Genomic DNA, 16,903 nt, shown 5'->3' with positions numbered 1-16,903 from the left:
GAAGTTAAGACAATAAGAAAAAACACTGAATCCGTAGCAGTAGACCATTAAATAGCCTTCTCCAAAAAAGTTTGGCAAACTTTACGATTTGACACTCTGAAAAATCTAACACAGTGATGATGGTTCCATGGGGAAAACAATTTGGCTTTGCCAGCAGAGAGAACAGTAACAGTTTCCTTGTTGCCATCTTTAAATCATTTTACAATTTTAAAACCAGTTTCCTTTTCACAATCTTACAATTCATTCAGAAGGGGAACTGGGGCTGCTTTGAGTCAGGCCAGGATGGGCTGTGCTAGTTTGTGGAAAGGAAAATAGAGCTTATCTATGATTTCTCTTCTTTCTTACACCTCCTGGGGTGCAAAAGAGCTCTGTCTATAGGGGTCGCCCCTTTCATGAGGCATTTTCAGCATAGTGTCCCTCTTGCGGGTTAACCACCTAATCCCTCAAGGCTGACCCCTTGTCAGGGCACAGAATCGGGGCTACTGTTAGGCCTTAGGGGAGCCCCCTAGACAGTGTGGGATTGAAGGTGCAGGGGGACTGTCTTCTGCTGTGTTTCCTGTGTAGGAGCCCCGAATGCCTCACCTGTTGTGTGTTGAGGGTCTGGGCTGTCAGGTTGGCTGGGGGGTTGGGGAAGACACCGCATGCATCCTCTCCCAAAAGTTAGCTGTGTGATAGCTTGAGACTTGCAAGACCTATAAACTGTTTTTTTGTGGAGCTGTTTGCATCTCATTCACAGTTTCCAGGAGGGTTCTCTTCCGCCCATCTTTAAAATGACGTGTTTTGTAAGCGTGGAACCTACGTCACGTCTCAATGAGAACATAGTTCTTGGTGGTTTCATTTTAAACAATTAATGCTGAAGATAGTGAATTACAGTGTCCTAAAGACTTTGCCACTCGAATGAAAGACAGATATCAAAATTATTCTTTTTCCTACCATCTCCAATAAGATCTTGAGATGGTTTTGTGTGATATTAAAGATAAAGGAAAAAAAAAAGGAATAGCTTCACTGCACCCACATATATTACTTCCATCTGGCTTAATTTGTAACATTATTCAATGTGCCACATTTTAAAAATCACTCTTATAATATCACAGCACTATTTCTGGAAACCAGTCTCAAAGCAGATAAGGAGGCTGGCATTGTGCCTTTTGTTGGGGAAAAAAAAAAAACAAACGAAAAAACAATAGCAACGTCTAATACAGATAGAACTCAGGGTCTGAGTTGTCTGTTCGCGGTCTGGAAAGGGTTTAAAACTCTCAAGGAATGAGGGATTATTGGCAGAGCAGTAATGAAAAATTTTCATTCCCACACAGATGTTTTTAGGGTTCTCACTCAGCACTGAAAGAAAGATCTGCTGTCTCCTGTTTGGACAGCCCCAAAGCTTTTTCAGAAATCACTTTCCAAAGATTTCTGAGTAAGAACATATCATGCAGTTAAATGTCTGATTTATAGACCTTTAAAGATTTTCCCCCCTTTGATTGAAAGATGAGTTTTGATGACATCTTGCTGAAATTTCTCCCATGCCCATTAGCTCTTTTTCATTTAAAATTTTGCTTGGGATCCTAACGGGTATCCGTGAAGCAATTTTACATATATTTGTTTTTTTCTTTTTTATTGGCGACATCATTGACACCCTTATATGAGTTTCGGGTGTAGAACATGATGATTTGATATGTGTATATATTGCAAAACGGTTCTGTGTTTCTGATATAAAAATCATTCCAGTTAGCTGGTTATGTAGTCAGTTATTGCCTGTCAACAGATGAGGAAGACGCTTTGGAGAGAAGGATGGGTAGCTGACCAGTTAAAGGATGGGACTGTACACCAGGTCCTTTCAGTCTGCCGGTCAAATTGTTTTCCTGACTGCCACGTGAGTTTCCCCGTCTCTCTGCCGGCTTTTAGACAGATGCGGAGAGAATTCACCCACACCCCTTGGGTGTGCAGAGAGAATACAATGCTTCCTGCATTTGCCATTCACGTGATTCCCTTGTCTTTTGTCTGTCCTGGAAATGTCCCCCCCCCGCTCCCCCCCACCCCGCATTCGTAACCTTGACACCAGCAGCTCTTGCATCTGTCACTCTCTTAAAAGGAAGCACCAGGAAGGTGATGCAGGAAGGAGGATTCCTGAGCTGACATGCCCCCCATCCAGGACTTTGAGGGGATTTACTCAGGTGGGGAGGGAATCCAAACAAGGTGACCTTCTGCACCCAAACATCTTCCTCCCCTTTATCTTCCGCCCACCGCGGCATCCACCGTTGTAGCTGGACGTCAAGTTGGAAGTGAGGCTCTGGGGAGACAAAAAAATTCCAGGAGAGGAATAGCACAGCCTTGAACGAAAATGTGCTGCGGAACATCAGACTCTTTCTGACCCACCTGAGAGATGGAGCCTTTGACTTGCACCCCCGCTGCCTCCGAGTCCAGACCTGCCTCTTCCCTCTGGCCTCTCTACTCTTCTTTACCTCTGGGGTCTTCGCAGGTGGTGTCACCTCCCCCCAAGCCCTTAGTGCATGCGTCCGTTCGGGAATGCTTCCTGCATGTGCACATCTCAGGTCTTGACGTGCCTGCTGGGTCCCACCCTCACCGTGGCGTCTGCCAAGCCTCTTCAACATCCCATGGCAAATAGAACTTGCAAGTGTTTCCGCTGCAAGCCTTTCCTTATCTGCAGTTCCACCCCTCAGCCATGCCTGTGGCCTCTTGCTCTAAGCACGTCTGGAAACTTCCCACGTACGTTGATCTCCACGGCGGCCACCCTGCCCGCGGACACCGGCGTCCCTCCCCGGGATTCACGTGGTCTCCTCGTTCCCCTCTTGTCTGTCTCTGACCCATTCTGCACAGATTGGAGCTTTGCTGTTTTACCACGTGACTTTCTTCATGCCACAGCCTTCCTGAAAACCCTCTAGTGACTTCCCGGTGGACTTGGAACAAAGGAAGCTCTTTCCTCTCTACATCCTCCCAATTCTGAGATTACCTGGTCCCTGCCAGCCTCACCGACTTCCCCTGAGAATATTCTCCCACAAACTGTTTCCAGACGAGCGTCAGGCAACAAGGAATGGAAAAGGGTTTACGGGCTGATACTCATCCCCTCTTGGGTGTTCACCCTCTCGGGCAGGTTTCTTGGTAGCGTCCAAATAATGATGAACAAATGAGGCAGCACACCAACCCCCCATCCTGTCCCAACCTGGGTTAAGGCAGGGACTCTCCACTTCAGCACATGACGTTTGGGGCCCACTTACCGTTTGGGACACCACGGTTCCTTGTCATGGGGGCTGGCCAGTGCATTGCAGGATGTTGAGCTCTGGGGTGGACCTCACCTCCCTAGAGGCTGTGATCACCGAGGTGTGGGGCACGTATGTGTCTCAGGAGGAAACTGGACCTGGCCATCACCTGCCGAGTTAGCTCTGAGCTGTTACCGGCCTCCTCTACAGACGCATTTCCTTTTGTTGAGGCGATAAGGGGAAGTACAGAAATCATGTCAGGATAGATGTGTTGGATTTCCACAGAAGCCCTGACCCCAGGTTCCTGCCCTACAACACAGCAAGGTACAGGATTCTCTGTTCATCTTATAATTGGTTCTCCAGGGATTCACTTTGGGGATTCCCTGGTGTCACTAACCATGGAGCAGTGAGGGATTTCCAGACCGGTCGAGGAAGCGTCTTTACCAATCTCTCTGCAAAAACAACACCCCAAACGCATCAGAATGTTTACAGATAACTTCCATCACCCATCAGAAATGGGAGCTTGTCTTCGCGAAATAAGGGTGTCTGTTTCATTTGGTCCTTTATTTCAGAGAACGTCCTTGTCTTACTATATGCAAAGCCACTTCCAAAGCTGTGTTTTGGTTTTTTGGTTTCCATGCGTGCTGGCCACGTGTCTTTGTTATGATTTCCAATGAGGGGCCCTTTCGACCAGCTGTGTTTAAAGGTCTAAGTCTTATGTATCTCCCCAAATAGCCTGTGACCACGTAAGTGTACTCCCAGTCAGAATTCCCAGCGATCATGCCTTCACTGAACGAAGGCTAATAAAAATGTGTGGGTTTCTTTGCAACCTTAGAAATAGACAAGGACACGGAGAGAGAGGATTATGCTTTGCGAGTGGCACCAGTACAACCTTAGAATCAACATTTTGCTTAGTCGCCCCTGGGTGGGCTGGGAAATCCTCCCCAGCTGGGATTTAACTTCACTGCTCCTCATTCCAGTTACTTATTTTCCAGGTTCAATAGCATCCAGGCTTTGTCGGAAACCTCGTTTGCGGGACTGACCAAGTTGGAGCTGCTTATGATTCACGGCAATGACATTCCCAGCATCCCCGACGGGGCTCTGAGAGACCTCGTTTCTCTCCAGGTAAACCCAGGCATTTATGAACAGCGCGACTAGCAGCCTCTAGGACCCGTCGTGAAGAGGGGAGCTGTAGCATGTTCCCTCACAATGATTTAAATGGCCTTTTTTTTTTTTAACGTAAGAGACGAGCTTAATGTCATTACTTTCCTGCCCTTTGTTCTGGTTTCTCTTCCTGGTTGTGGGTTGGTTGGTTTTCAGGTTTTTTTATTTAATCTTAGACAGGATTTCCCGTCCTCCCTGTCTTTGTAGGTTTTCAAGTTCAGCTACAATAAGCTTCGAGTGATCACAGGAGAGACCCTGCGGGGGCTCTGGAACCTAATAAGGCTACACATGGACCACAACAAGATCGAGTTTATCCACCCACAAGCGTTCAGCGGCTTAACGTCCCTAAGGCTACTCCACTTAGAGGGAAACATGCTTCACCAGCTGCACCCCGCCACGTTCTCCACGTTCACGTTTCTGGATTATTTCAGACTCTCCACCGTGAGACACCTCTACTTAGCCGAGAACATGATTACAACCCTTCCCCCCGGCGTGCTTCAGAGCATGCCGCTTCTGGAGAACCTTTACCTGCACGGGAATCCGTGGTCCTGTGGTTGTGACATGAAGTGGTTTCTGGAATGGGATGCAAAATCGAGAGGTAAGGACAGGAGAGCGGCTGCGTGACCCTTAGCTGTCCAACCTTCACCTCTCTGGACAAATTACGTTCTGCGCCATTGCTTCATCTTAGGTCGGGTGAAATCACGTCCTCAAACCAGTGAGGCAGGAGATGATATAACTGAAATGTCAAGACAGCTCCGTGGCATAATTCAAACGCATGGATCCTTTATCGAAATGTAGAGCGATTATCATTTAATGAGTGATCGACAGGTGACTCTGGTTGGCATAGCAAGCACGTTTGGAGGATTCTTTTCGACCTTGGGTTACAGCTAAAGGTTGGATTTTCCGTGCGTCCTCGTCCTACAGGAAGTGTTCAGGGATGCTCGGAAAAGAGAACACTGGGCTGGCTATGTGATTATTCTTCTGTGATGGGGGATACAGGCGTTCTGTACTGAACCAGAGGGGGGAAAAAAAACCAGGATTGATAGGTAGAAGTTGCAAGAAAGTAGATTTTGCATCAAAATAAGAAAGATTTTTTTTCCTTTTTCTTTTACACCCCCTTCCCCAAGCCCCACGTTGGAACCCATCCTCAGAGCCCGTTGAGCTTATCCTACCTGAGTCTCGTGGCTCATCTCCAACCTCACAGCCACCAGCCTGGGTCTAACTCCTTTCTCCTGTCTCTAAGGAGGCAAATGGAGTGCTCTGAGTAGGTCTTTTTCTTTTCTTTTTTTAAAAACATTTCTTACTTTATTATTTTATTTATTTATTTATGTTTGGCTGTGTTGGGTCTTTGTTGCTGCGCGTGGGCTTTTCTCTAGTTGTGATGAGTGGGGGCTACTCTTTGTTGCGGTGCGCGGGCTTCTCATTGCGGTGGCTTCTCTTGTTGCGGAGCACGGACCCTAGCCGTGCAGGCTTCAGTAGTTGTGGCGCGTGGGCTCTAGAGCGCAGGCTCAGTAGTTGTGGCTCGCGGGCTCAGTAGTTGTGGCGCGTGGGCTCTAGAGCGCAGGCTCAGTGGTTGTGGCTCGCGGGCTCAGTAGTTGTGGCGCGTGGGCTCTAGAGCGCAGGCTCAGTGGTTGTGGCTCGCGGGCTCAGTAGTTGTGGCGCGTGGGCTCTAGAGTGCAGGCTAGCGCAGTGCCTACCCTCCTGCGATGGGCTGGTCCCACTGTTCCCTGTACTCACTCTGCTCTAGCCACACTGCGCTGCTTTCTGTTCCAGGCACCGTCTGAACCGATTTGTAGCTCAGCGTCATTGGACCTGGTCATCATCTACCAAGAAAACTCTTCTGTTAGATGTTCAAGGGTCTGGCTTCTTTTCAGCGTTCAGATTTTCACTGAAAGCTCTCCTCCTCTGAGAGGTCTTGCTACCCTTAATTTCAGCTTAGCCTCTCAGCCTGTGGCCATCGAGGAACTTCCAGCCCACACACCTTAGGTCACAATTTTGTTTTCATTTATACATGTCACAATTTTGTTTTCACATATATATATATATATATATATATATATATATATATATATATAACATGTATGTATATATATTCTTTTTCAGATTCTTTTCCGTTGTAGGTTATTTACTGAGTAGAGTTCCCTGTGCTATACAGTAGGTCCTTGCTGTTTATCTATTTTATATATGGTCCTGTGCATGTGTTAATCCCAAACTCCTAATGTACCCTCTCCCCCCTTTCCCCTTTGGTAACCGTAAGTTTGTTCTCTATGTCTGTGAGTCTGTTTCTGTTTTATAAATAAGTTCTTTTGTATCATTTTTTTAGACTCCATATACAAGCGATATCATGTGATATTTGTCTTTCTCCTTCTGACTTGCTTCACTCAGTATGATCATCTCTAGATCCCTCCATGTTGCTGCAAATGGCATTATTTCATTCTTTTTCATGGCCGAGTAATATTCCATTGTATATATGTGTCACATCTTCTTTATCCATTCATCTGTTGATGGGCCTTTGGGTTGTTTCCATGTCTTGGCTGTTGTAAATAGTGCTGCAGTGAACACTGGGGTGCATGTGTCTTTTTGAATTATGGTTTTCTCCAGATATATGCCCAGAAGCGGGATTGCTGGGTCATATAGTAGCTCTCTTTTTAGTTTTTTAAGGAACCTCCATCCTGTTCTCCACAGTGGCTGTATCGATTTACATTCCCACCAGCAGGGCAGGAGGGTTCCCTTTTCTGCACACCCTCTCCAGCGTTTATTGTTGGTAGGCTTTCTAACGATGGCCGTTCTGACTGGTGTGAGTTGGTGCCTCCCTGTCGTTTTGGTTTCATGGGCCGCAGTTTCCTTTGGGCGCGTGCAGTGGCCAGGTGTCTTTCCTCCACCTGGAGATGCTGAGATTCAGGTTCTTTCATGGAGGGTTCCACTTCATGTTTGATACCAGATTTGCTAAATCAGGCAAAGGATGAGGAAGGACAGGTATACTGACCTCTTAATTTTCTTAATCAGAAAAGACACACGTCACCTCTGTTCGTATTTCAGTGCCCAGACCCCACTGGGTCCAGGACAGGCTGAAAACCGTCATTTCCCAGCAGGAACACTACACGCTGGTGGTGGAATCATGAAGCTTCTGGGAGGTAGAGAGCCGCAGCCATTCTGGAGATACACGCCTGTGCCTTTGTGTGCCCATATGTATGCATTATGTCTGCATATGTTTGAGTGTGTCCATATGTGTGTCTGTGTGGTATGTCTTGTATCTGTGTGTATGTGTGTTGGGGGGGGTATGTGAAACCATCCTCTTTGCATCTCGAGATGTTTATTTTGAAACTCAAATAGAAAACTGCATTCAGAGAAGCAAAAGTAGACATAGTGACATTGGTTGGAAGGTTTGTAATGCTCCGGGTGACGGCAGTTTGGCTGTTTTATTCCCAGCGTGGACGGAAAGCAGTGGACACGTGCCACGAAGACTGTCAGAAAGCATCCTAGTTTTCTAGACTCCCCAGTTACGACTACAGAAAAGCCCCGAGACGTCTAGCAGGGAGAAAACATAATGTGGTCCTATAGGTGTCAGTTCGAGGAACCCTTGTGCCCTTTAATAGACGTGTCAAGTAGGGCGTTGGGTGTGGGACTCATAAGAATGAGTCTGGGCTGGAGAAGCACAGCTGGAACTCATCACTGGCGAGTGAACGGTAACTGAAACCATGCACGTGGGCGAGGCCATCTGAGACCTCGGCACAAGAAGGGAAAGGGCCGAGGCCGACTCAAGGAGCACATCATCCGTAACGAGTTGGGCAGAGAAGGAGGAAACAGTGAAAGAGTCAGTGTTGACCAGAGAAGGAGAAAATTCTGGAGGACTTAATGTCTGGGAAGCCAAGAGTAGAATGTGCGTCCAAGAAGTAAACTCTGCCTGAAATGAATAATTCTAGCAAGAGAAAACCTAATTATAAAAGGTAGACACGATACGATCCATGCCGACGGTCGATCCTATAACCTGGAAATATATTCACGGGTTGCAGTGACTTCACGTAGATTCTCCTGGGCCCTCATAAAAGGTTACTTGTATAACACGTATGAATAGCCATTCTTTTTTAACTTAAAAATACCTTTTAGAAAAGTACTCATCACTCACCGTCCAGAAGTTCCAAAACCCCGGTGAGGTACCACGCACTGTGCTAAACTGACTTCAAGTCAGAGGTGACGTCACAGAGCGAGGTGGGTGAGGTCCTAAGTCGTGGTGGAAGTGCATCCGGGTGATAAAGATGCAGAGGCGTTAACCCTCTGGCCGTTCTTTGCGTCACTGACTTACAGCATGTTTGTGTGTGATTGCGTGTTTCAGGGATTCTGAAGTGCAAGAAGGACAAAACCTACGAAGGGGGTCAGCTGTGCTCCACGTGCTTCAGTCCCAGGAAGCTGCACAAACAAGAGCTTCAGAGGCTGCAGGACATCGCCTGTGAGAAGCCTTCTATCGAGTCCCCTCTGAGACAGAACGGGAGCGGGAGTAGCGAGGAAAATCAGAGTCAAGAGCAGGACGGCGACAGCCCGTCCTCCCTGCAGGGCTTCCAGTATCCTGCGTGGAACGTCTCTCTGAATATGAGCGACGAACACGGGAACACAGTGAACTTGGTCTGTGACATCAAGAAGCCCGTGGACGTGTACCAGCTACACTTGAACCAGACAGACCCTCAAGAGATAGAGATAAACGCCACGGTCGCCTTGGATTTTGAGTGTCCGATGACGCGAGAAAACTATGAGAAACTCTGGAAGCTGATTGCCTATTACAGCGAGGTCCCTGTGACGCTACACCGGGAGCTCACACTCAGCAAAGACCCCAGACTCGGCTACCAGTACAGGCAAGACGCCGACGACGAGACCCTCTACTACACGGGCGTCAGAGCCCACATCCTGGCAGAGCCGGAGTGGGTTACGCAGCCGTCCATACACCTCCAGCTCAACCGGCGTCAGAGCACGGCCCAAACAGTGCTGCTGTCCTATTCCTCTCAACATGCTGTCACTGTGTCCGCCAAAGACGCGAGGCCGTCTCGGAGCAGAAGCTGGGTAATGATTGAGCCTAGCAGAGCGGTGCAGAGAGCCCAGACCGTCTTGGAAGGGAGTCCATGCCAGCTGAGCTGCAACGTGAAGGCTTCTGAGAGCCCGTCCATCTCCTGGGTGCTCCCAGATGGCTCTGTCCTGAAGGCACCCATGGAAGACGAGGACGGGAGATTCTCCATCCTCACCAGCGGCTGGCTGAAGATCAAATCCACGGAGCAGTCAGACGCTGGTTTGTACCAGTGCATCGCGCAGGTGAGGGATGAAATGGATCGAATGGTCTATAGGGTCCTTGTGCAACCACCTGTCACTCAGCCCCCTGACGGACATACCGTGACCATTCAGAAGAGCCCAGGGGAGCCGGTGACGCTGCCTTGCAATGCTCTGGCCATACCTGAAGCCGAGATCAGCTGGATCCTTCCAAACAGAAGGATAATTAACGCTATGGCTAACACGTCACACGCATACATGTTGGCCGATGGAACTCTTTACATCCCAAAGGTCCAAGGAAGCGACAGTGGTTACTACAGATGCGTGGCTGTCAACCAGCAAGGGGCAGATCATTTTACGGTGGGGATCACGGTGAGTAAGAAGGGATTTGCCAGGTCATCGAAAAGAGGCAGACGCCCAGGTGGGAAGACCCTTTCCAGAGGAAGAGGAGATGTCGTGGAGGATGAAGGGGGATCTGGCCTAGGAGATGAAGGTAACACCATGAGGAGAGTTCTCCATCCAAAGGACCAAGAGATGTTCATCAAAGCAAAGGACGATGCCATCGCTGGAGGTCAGAAAACCAAGAAAGGGCGCAGAAAACTGAAACACTGGAAGACTTCCGAAAAGGAACCAGACACAAACATCGCAGAAGGTCGCAGAGTGTTTGAGTCCAGACGAAGGATAAACGTGGCAAACAAACAGATCAGTCCAGAGCAGTGGGCAGATATTCTCGCCAGAGTGCGTGGGAGAAATCTCCCTAAGGGAACAGAAGTACCCCAGGTCGTTAGAACCAGCACTCCTCCATCGGAGAGTCTAGAAGTGACACCCCTTTTGCCTGCAGCTGCTTCCCGCTCAGTATCACCTGTGCAGACCACAACCAGTGCAGAAGAGTCCTCAGGAGATGTCTCTTTATTTGGCAAGGAAGAGCAGGTTTCCGGCACTGTTTCTTCCACCAGGATGGCTCTGGTCCAGTCTGGCCACGACGGAGTGATTCTTGCTGACCCCGAAGTGACAAGCGCACACCTGGAAGAATTGATTGATGAAGAGTTTTCTGAGAAGACCAAGCCTGCAGCTCCCACTGCAGTTGACTCGAATTGGGCTACAGCCACGACACCGCTACCTGTGCCTTACGAATCTTCTACTCTACAGACCCTGGATATGGTCCGTGAAGAGCCCACTGACAGAAACATGGCCACAGAGGGCTGGTCTACACTAGACGCTGGGTCCATGCCAGGGTCTCCGTCCAGTGAGTATGAGTCGCCACTGGATGCCATCTCCCTGGCAGAGTCCGAGACCCTGCCATACTTTTACCAAGATCTGGAGACAGATTCACAACCAGGTGAAAGTACGACGAAAGGACACACCTCCGCACACGTTACTCCAGTGCCTGCCTCATGGGTTGCTGACACCAGGACCTCTGAGCCATTTGAAGATCCCATTTTAGGGGACCCCGAAGTCCCAGCACACACAGCTCTGCAAGAGCAAACAGAGAGCCCCGAGCTTGTGGAAAGTGGTTTAAGCACTCAGGGCCACCCACGGATTCCCAAGGGCACAGAGGAGAATTCTCAGACACTGCAGGAAGGAGGTCTGCGAGAGAGAGACCCCAAACGCTCCAGAATTCCTGAGAGTAAGAGGCAAGGCATCGAATCCACCACTCTGCTGGACTCAGCCCTGGAAGCCGTGACAAGCATCACTGCCGTGAAGCACCCCAAGGGAACCACGCTTGGCGTTCTGCTCGACAGGGACACCAGCACGGTAGCCATGATGAGGCCAACCCCAAAGGCCACATCCCCGTCAGCGCTGACCACTCATCCTTCCCGAAGGAGACCCAGTGGGAGGAGGCGATTACGCCCCCACCGATTCCGGCACCGGCATAAACAAACCCCGCCCACGACGTTCGCCCCAGCGGCCACGTTCTTGGCACCACTGACTCAGGCACCTGAAGTGAAGACTTCAAGCCAAGCGGAAAGCTTGCTGGTTCCTACATCTTGGGTTGACAGCACCGTTGGTACCCCAAAACTGATGGACGTGGAGAAGCATGCAGAACCGGTATCCAGGGGCACCCCACGCAGGAAACATGGGAAGAGGCCAAAGAAACAGCGATACCTCACCTCTACCCTGAGCTCTATAGCGTCTGAGTCCAAGCCCAACCCTTCCCCAGAAAATAAATATACAAACACTGTTACCTCCAGTTCGGAAGTTGTACTTTCACCCACCGCCGTTTCTCTCACAACTGGAGACCCACGTGAGATAACCAGAGTGGAAGATTACAGGACAGCCGCCACCGAAACACATTTATCTCGTGATAAATTCCAAGAGACAATTCCAGTCACAGACGAGCCTGTATCGGACGGAAAGGAAATTAAGAATTACGATGTCACAAACATCAAGGACTCTAAAACCGACGGTCTGGTCCCTGGCGAGTCAGTCACTCATGTGGCCTCACCTTCTGGGGCCGAGGTCTCCAGTGTGGGAGTATTTAAGGAGGCATCCCCTCCTTCTGGCTTTCCAGGAAGTGCAAGGTGGACTCCTCCAAGGGCAGCCCAGCCTGGGCGGCTACAGACAGACCCACCTGTTACCAGCTCTTCAGAAGCTCTTACAGACTCACCCTTCTTAAAAGAGTCGGAGGACCTAGGTTTTCCTTCTGAGTTTTCACCTTCTGCCGCCGTCTCTATGCTCTCGCAACGGGAAGAAGCGGTCCCTTCAACTACTCTCGCCATCCTAAAAGTAGAGGCATCTTCAAGTCAGGTGGAAACCACCATCAGTGGTCAGAGTCATCGTGAAACCACTCCAGCCACTCTCCGCTCTGAAATCAGACACCGGAATGAAGTCTCCACACGTGCCCCGGTGGGGGAACCAGCAACCCCACTCCCACCCACGACTCGTGTGTCTCTGGCTGAAACCACCGCAAAGCCCACACCTCTTACGTCAGAAACACTGCCAACGTCAGACGCTTCCAAACAAAACATTTTCTTCCATTATGCCGGGGGGACCCCAGCCACCGGAACACCTTCAGTGAATAACGAAGGAACTCAGCATGGATCGAAGCCAAACGAATTATCCACTCCCTCTTCCCACCAGGACAAATTTACCTTCGCTCCAAAGCAGGAGTTGCGAAAGGAAGCCTTGGACGGTACGACCAAAAACGGCCTTCCAGGGCGTCCAGATACTCACCACGAGGCTGGGAGGGTCCAAGGTTTCCACCAACCAGCCAGAGTCGCTGCCACAGCGGTCCCCCAGAGAGGAACCGTGAGGCGGCCACACACGGCCACAGAAAGCTCCTTCAGATACGTGGTCACTCGCCAGCCCCACCTGACCAGCAGACCGGAAATCACTGCATATCCGTCCAGGGATCCGCCGGAGAATAGGCACTTTACGGCTCCGGTATTACCAAGTTCAACGACTCCTGTGGTTCCGTTGCCGAGGTCCAATCCTAGCATTCCTAGTAAGTCGACTGACCGGGGAACTGACCCAGTCAACGGCAGCCCCACATTGTTTGGAGACAACAGCATCCCTGACTCAAGAGACCCAGCTGGCAAGCTTCCAGATTCCAGAGTCCCTTATTATCCCGATGGAAGAGTCCCTTTCTTTTTCAACAGGACCCTCTCTTTTCCACAGTTGACAGTTACTCCGAAGCCTCAGGTCCCCACCTCTCCTGCCCCAGGGACGAGAGGGAGAAAAGTCAACCCAGGTCCCTACAACAGGATACATTCTCAGAGCGTCACCCACGTGGACTTTGGTCCCCCAGCACCTCCTGTACTGCACCTTCCCCGGACCGTGACACCACCCTCAACAAACTTAAGAAACATCCCTCTGGTCTACTCCACCCGGAGCTCCATCCCTTTCCTAACATCTTCTGCCCAGCCTTCCAGAAGCTTCCATCCGAGCAGCTCAAAGCTCTTCTCTTCCAGAGGACCACCTGCATCCAAATTCTGGACGCTCGGGGAAAAGCCCCAGATTGTCACCAAATCCCCCCAGACCGTGTCCGTCACTGCCGAGACAGATGTCATGTTCCCGTGTGAGGCTATGGGGAAACCCAAGCCTTTCGTGACTTGGACAAAGCCGTCCACAGGTAGGGCGTTTAAACACCTGCATTTTAACCAGGGCTTGTGTAGGGGAAGGGCTTACTGGAGTCCGTGAGTGCAGGTAGAACCAGAGATTCCGGGCAGAGGGACAGGCAGATGGGATGGCAAAGGACATCTGAGAATCCGCCGACAGGTGTATTCCTTTACGGGCACGGGAAGTGAGGAATTAAAATGGGTGTCGGGTTTTAATGGAGTCATGGAAACACGTGCGAGCTTCTCTGGGTAGGGCATTCCTAACCGAGGCTCAGGGCCGTGCCACTCTTGCCTCCTCCCAGTGAGGTCCAGCACAGAAGTCCTCCACGAGCCATGTCGGGGTGCAGAGGGGCATGAGGGGAACTGTGCCAACCCCTCTTGTCCTCGCGCTGGCCTGAAAGGTCAGTGAAGCTTGGTGTGAGCTCATCAGGCATTGCTTTGACTTGAACCTAGAGATAGGATCAGATGAGTCCGCTCGGGCTGCCGTCGCGAAGCGCCGGAACAGATGGTGCGGCTGGAACAGCACATGTATTTCCTTTCAGTGTGGGGAGGTTGAAATCCAAGATCAAGGTGTCACTAAGGCTGGTCCCTCCCGAGGCCTCTCTCCTTGGTGTGTAGACAGCCATCTCCTCCCTGTGTCCTCATAGGGTCGCCCCTTTGTGTGCGTCTGTGTCCTAATCCCCTCTTCTTACAAGGACACCAGTCCTGTGGGATCAGGACCCACCCTAATGACTTCATTGTACCTCCATCCCCTCTTTAAAGACCCCCAACTCCAAATACAGCCACATTCTGAGGTCCTGGGGGGTCAGGGCGTTCACATATGAATTGTGGTGGGAACGCAGTTCAGTCCGTAACAAGGCTCTATACAGTGGTCTCTACTTAGCAGGCTGGGACGCCCAAAGACCACTGTGCTTCATAAAATGACCGTCGGCTTTCCCGATGGCGAAAGAGATTCTAGGAGACGGAAGAAAGTAATAGCGGAGGGCCTACAGCCTCCACGAACGGACCTCCCTTTTCCCCTTTCTCTTCCCTTCTCTCTCAACATGGCTGAGTCCGTCAGGCTCGCATCCTGTTCAGAGGGTTGGGTTTTCTTCGGTTGCCATTTAGATAATCCAGGAATGACAAGTGCTGCTATCACTAGAGAGAACTGTACATTCCCTGCTTATCTCACACACGTTGGCTGTGCCCCAGTGGTGAGCAGAGAGCACTGAGCACGGGGAACTTACCAGCATCTTGATCAGCTCCGCATTTGACAGCAAACGCTTTCGTAATGATCTAATAAGGAACCTGCTTGAAATAGCAAATGGGGAACACCACGGGGTTTTCATTCTAGAAGGACTGTGCCTTCGAAGGAAGGCGTGTTCCTCCCCTGGGAGATCCCATTTGCATTCGTCCTTAGGGTCTACCATACCCTGTGCCATTTAGAGCATCCCTGGACCACGCCCCCTCCCTAGACAGTCACGCACCTTCCTCTACCTGACCAGGAATCTGTTTCTGCTGCTGGCTTCTCCTTTGTTAGCTAGCTCCAGTTTTCAGAAAGTTCCTCCTCATTTCATGCCCAAACCAGACAGTCTCCCATCCAGCCAGCGTTGTTTTCTGGAGCTGCACGATGTCTCTTATTGTATTGAACCTTTTCTACCCAGTAAACCAAATCATCTCATCGAGTGCTAACAGGAGGCCACCTTCTACCTGTCCATCGTGATCTGCAGGCGGTTTTAGTGGGCCTTCTCTCCCACCTGAAACCCAGTGAAATAGACAAGCGCTTTGGGGTCTCTGCATCATAAAATCCCTCAATGGGGAAGTGGTTGAGGGGCAGCAGGAGGCCTTCCACGCCCACAGTCACCTGTCATCCAGGAGGGCTTGGACCCAGACCAGAAGGACCTGCATCTCCTCGAAGGCAGGGAGGTTATACTGTCGTCAACCAACACCTGTTTCCCTATGAGCAGGTGGGCTGGGAAGACTCACCTGCCATACCCCGTGCACAGCAGAAAGCCTTGTCGTGGGAAGTTTCAGGTAACTTAGGAGGTCGAGGACATGAATCCGCAGCACTAGGGCTGGGAACAGCGTCCAGGGTTCCAGGGTTCCATGCAAAGGCAGGACTCCCAGCTTAGAGAAAATGACTAGGAAAAGAAGCAGAGGAGTTTGTCAAAACTAAAATGAATAGCCCACTGACGGGCGCATGGACCCGGGAACCGAGCAGCGTGGGATAGGGTGGGAGGATTGAAACTCAATGTTTGCTGGGGCTTTTCCCAGTCTTTCAATATAGGATTTGTTATTATTCAGGTATAGCGAGGCTAACAGGTCAGGAGGTGACTGCCACTGAAGAGACACTTGGTCGCTCACGGTTGCCAAGAGGAAGGGGCACAGCACACCAAGCAGGGTTACACGGGGAAGCACCAGGGTCGGTCAGGAGGCAGGGGGAAAGGGGGAAACCAGACGAGAGCCTTTACTGTGATTTTCGCAGGAAGGAACAGGTGAGGCAGGGCGAGCGGGTTTAGGACGGCCTGGTGTGAATAATTCCAGCAGGTCCTGGGTGCACGGGCTGCCCTAGTTGTCTGGTACCTGTCCTGGGGGGATGAGGGCAGGTGGATGGTGGCCCAGAGTATGGGAGCCTCTCAGAGCAGGGAGTGGGGGGCAGGCTCTGGATGGGTGAGTTTGCATTTGGAAGGGGGTTCCTCTGCTATATCTCTAGGAATTGGCCGTCCCTGGAAGGTCAGCAAGGCCCCAACACGTCAAAACATCAGAAACTCTTGATTATTACAGACCCCGACCGTGGCAGAGTCCTGAGGGATGGGCTATGAAATACAGGGAGTGTAGGCGGTGGGGAGGAGGACGGGTGTGTGCCCTCTGTCTGTAGAGGTGGGGCTGTCGGGCACCGGCAGGAAGCCTGCGTCAGCCTGCAACTCAACCAGGCGGGGCACAGCACGACCAGCCCCATGTCGCGCTCAGGACCCTGGCCGGACAGAGGCGGGCGGTGACTGAGAACCTGGGGCATCCCTGCAGCCGACCTGGGACCTCAGGAGGACAGCCTCCACGTGGCGAGGCAGAGGCTGAGCGAAGTGGGGCTGCCTCTCCAGTACCTAAAGTAAATGAAGAGGCCACCCTGGGAGACCCTGGGCTTCATGACGGGTTCTGGCGGCTTCCAGAACCCTCTCTGAAAACCACGCCTGCTGCCTTGGCCTGAAGGTGGCATATGCCCTGATCTGGGGATCA

At 50.9% G+C, this 16,903-nt stretch overlaps 1 protein-coding gene across 1 annotated transcript in view; it reads left to right on the top strand.

Moving 5' to 3' along the window:
* Positions 1–16,903, top strand: part of LOC309817679 (matrix-remodeling-associated protein 5-like) — a 28,543-nt gene that overhangs the window by 3,847 nt on the left and 7,793 nt on the right. The window contains exons 3-5 of the mRNA XM_082646951.1: positions 4,211–4,340; positions 4,587–4,977; positions 8,713–13,704. Coding sequence (XP_082503077.1) covers positions 4,211–4,340; positions 4,587–4,977; positions 8,713–13,704 — 5,513 coding nt within the window. The remainder of the gene's footprint in view (positions 1–4,210; positions 4,341–4,586; positions 4,978–8,712; positions 13,705–16,903) is intronic.

Source organism: Grampus griseus (genome assembly GCF_964374135.1).
Source record: "Grampus griseus genome assembly, chromosome: Y".
In the NCBI taxonomy this organism is placed as follows: domain Eukaryota; kingdom Metazoa; phylum Chordata; class Mammalia; order Artiodactyla; family Delphinidae; genus Grampus; species Grampus griseus.
This window is presented reverse-complemented; position numbering and strand designations above follow the sequence as displayed.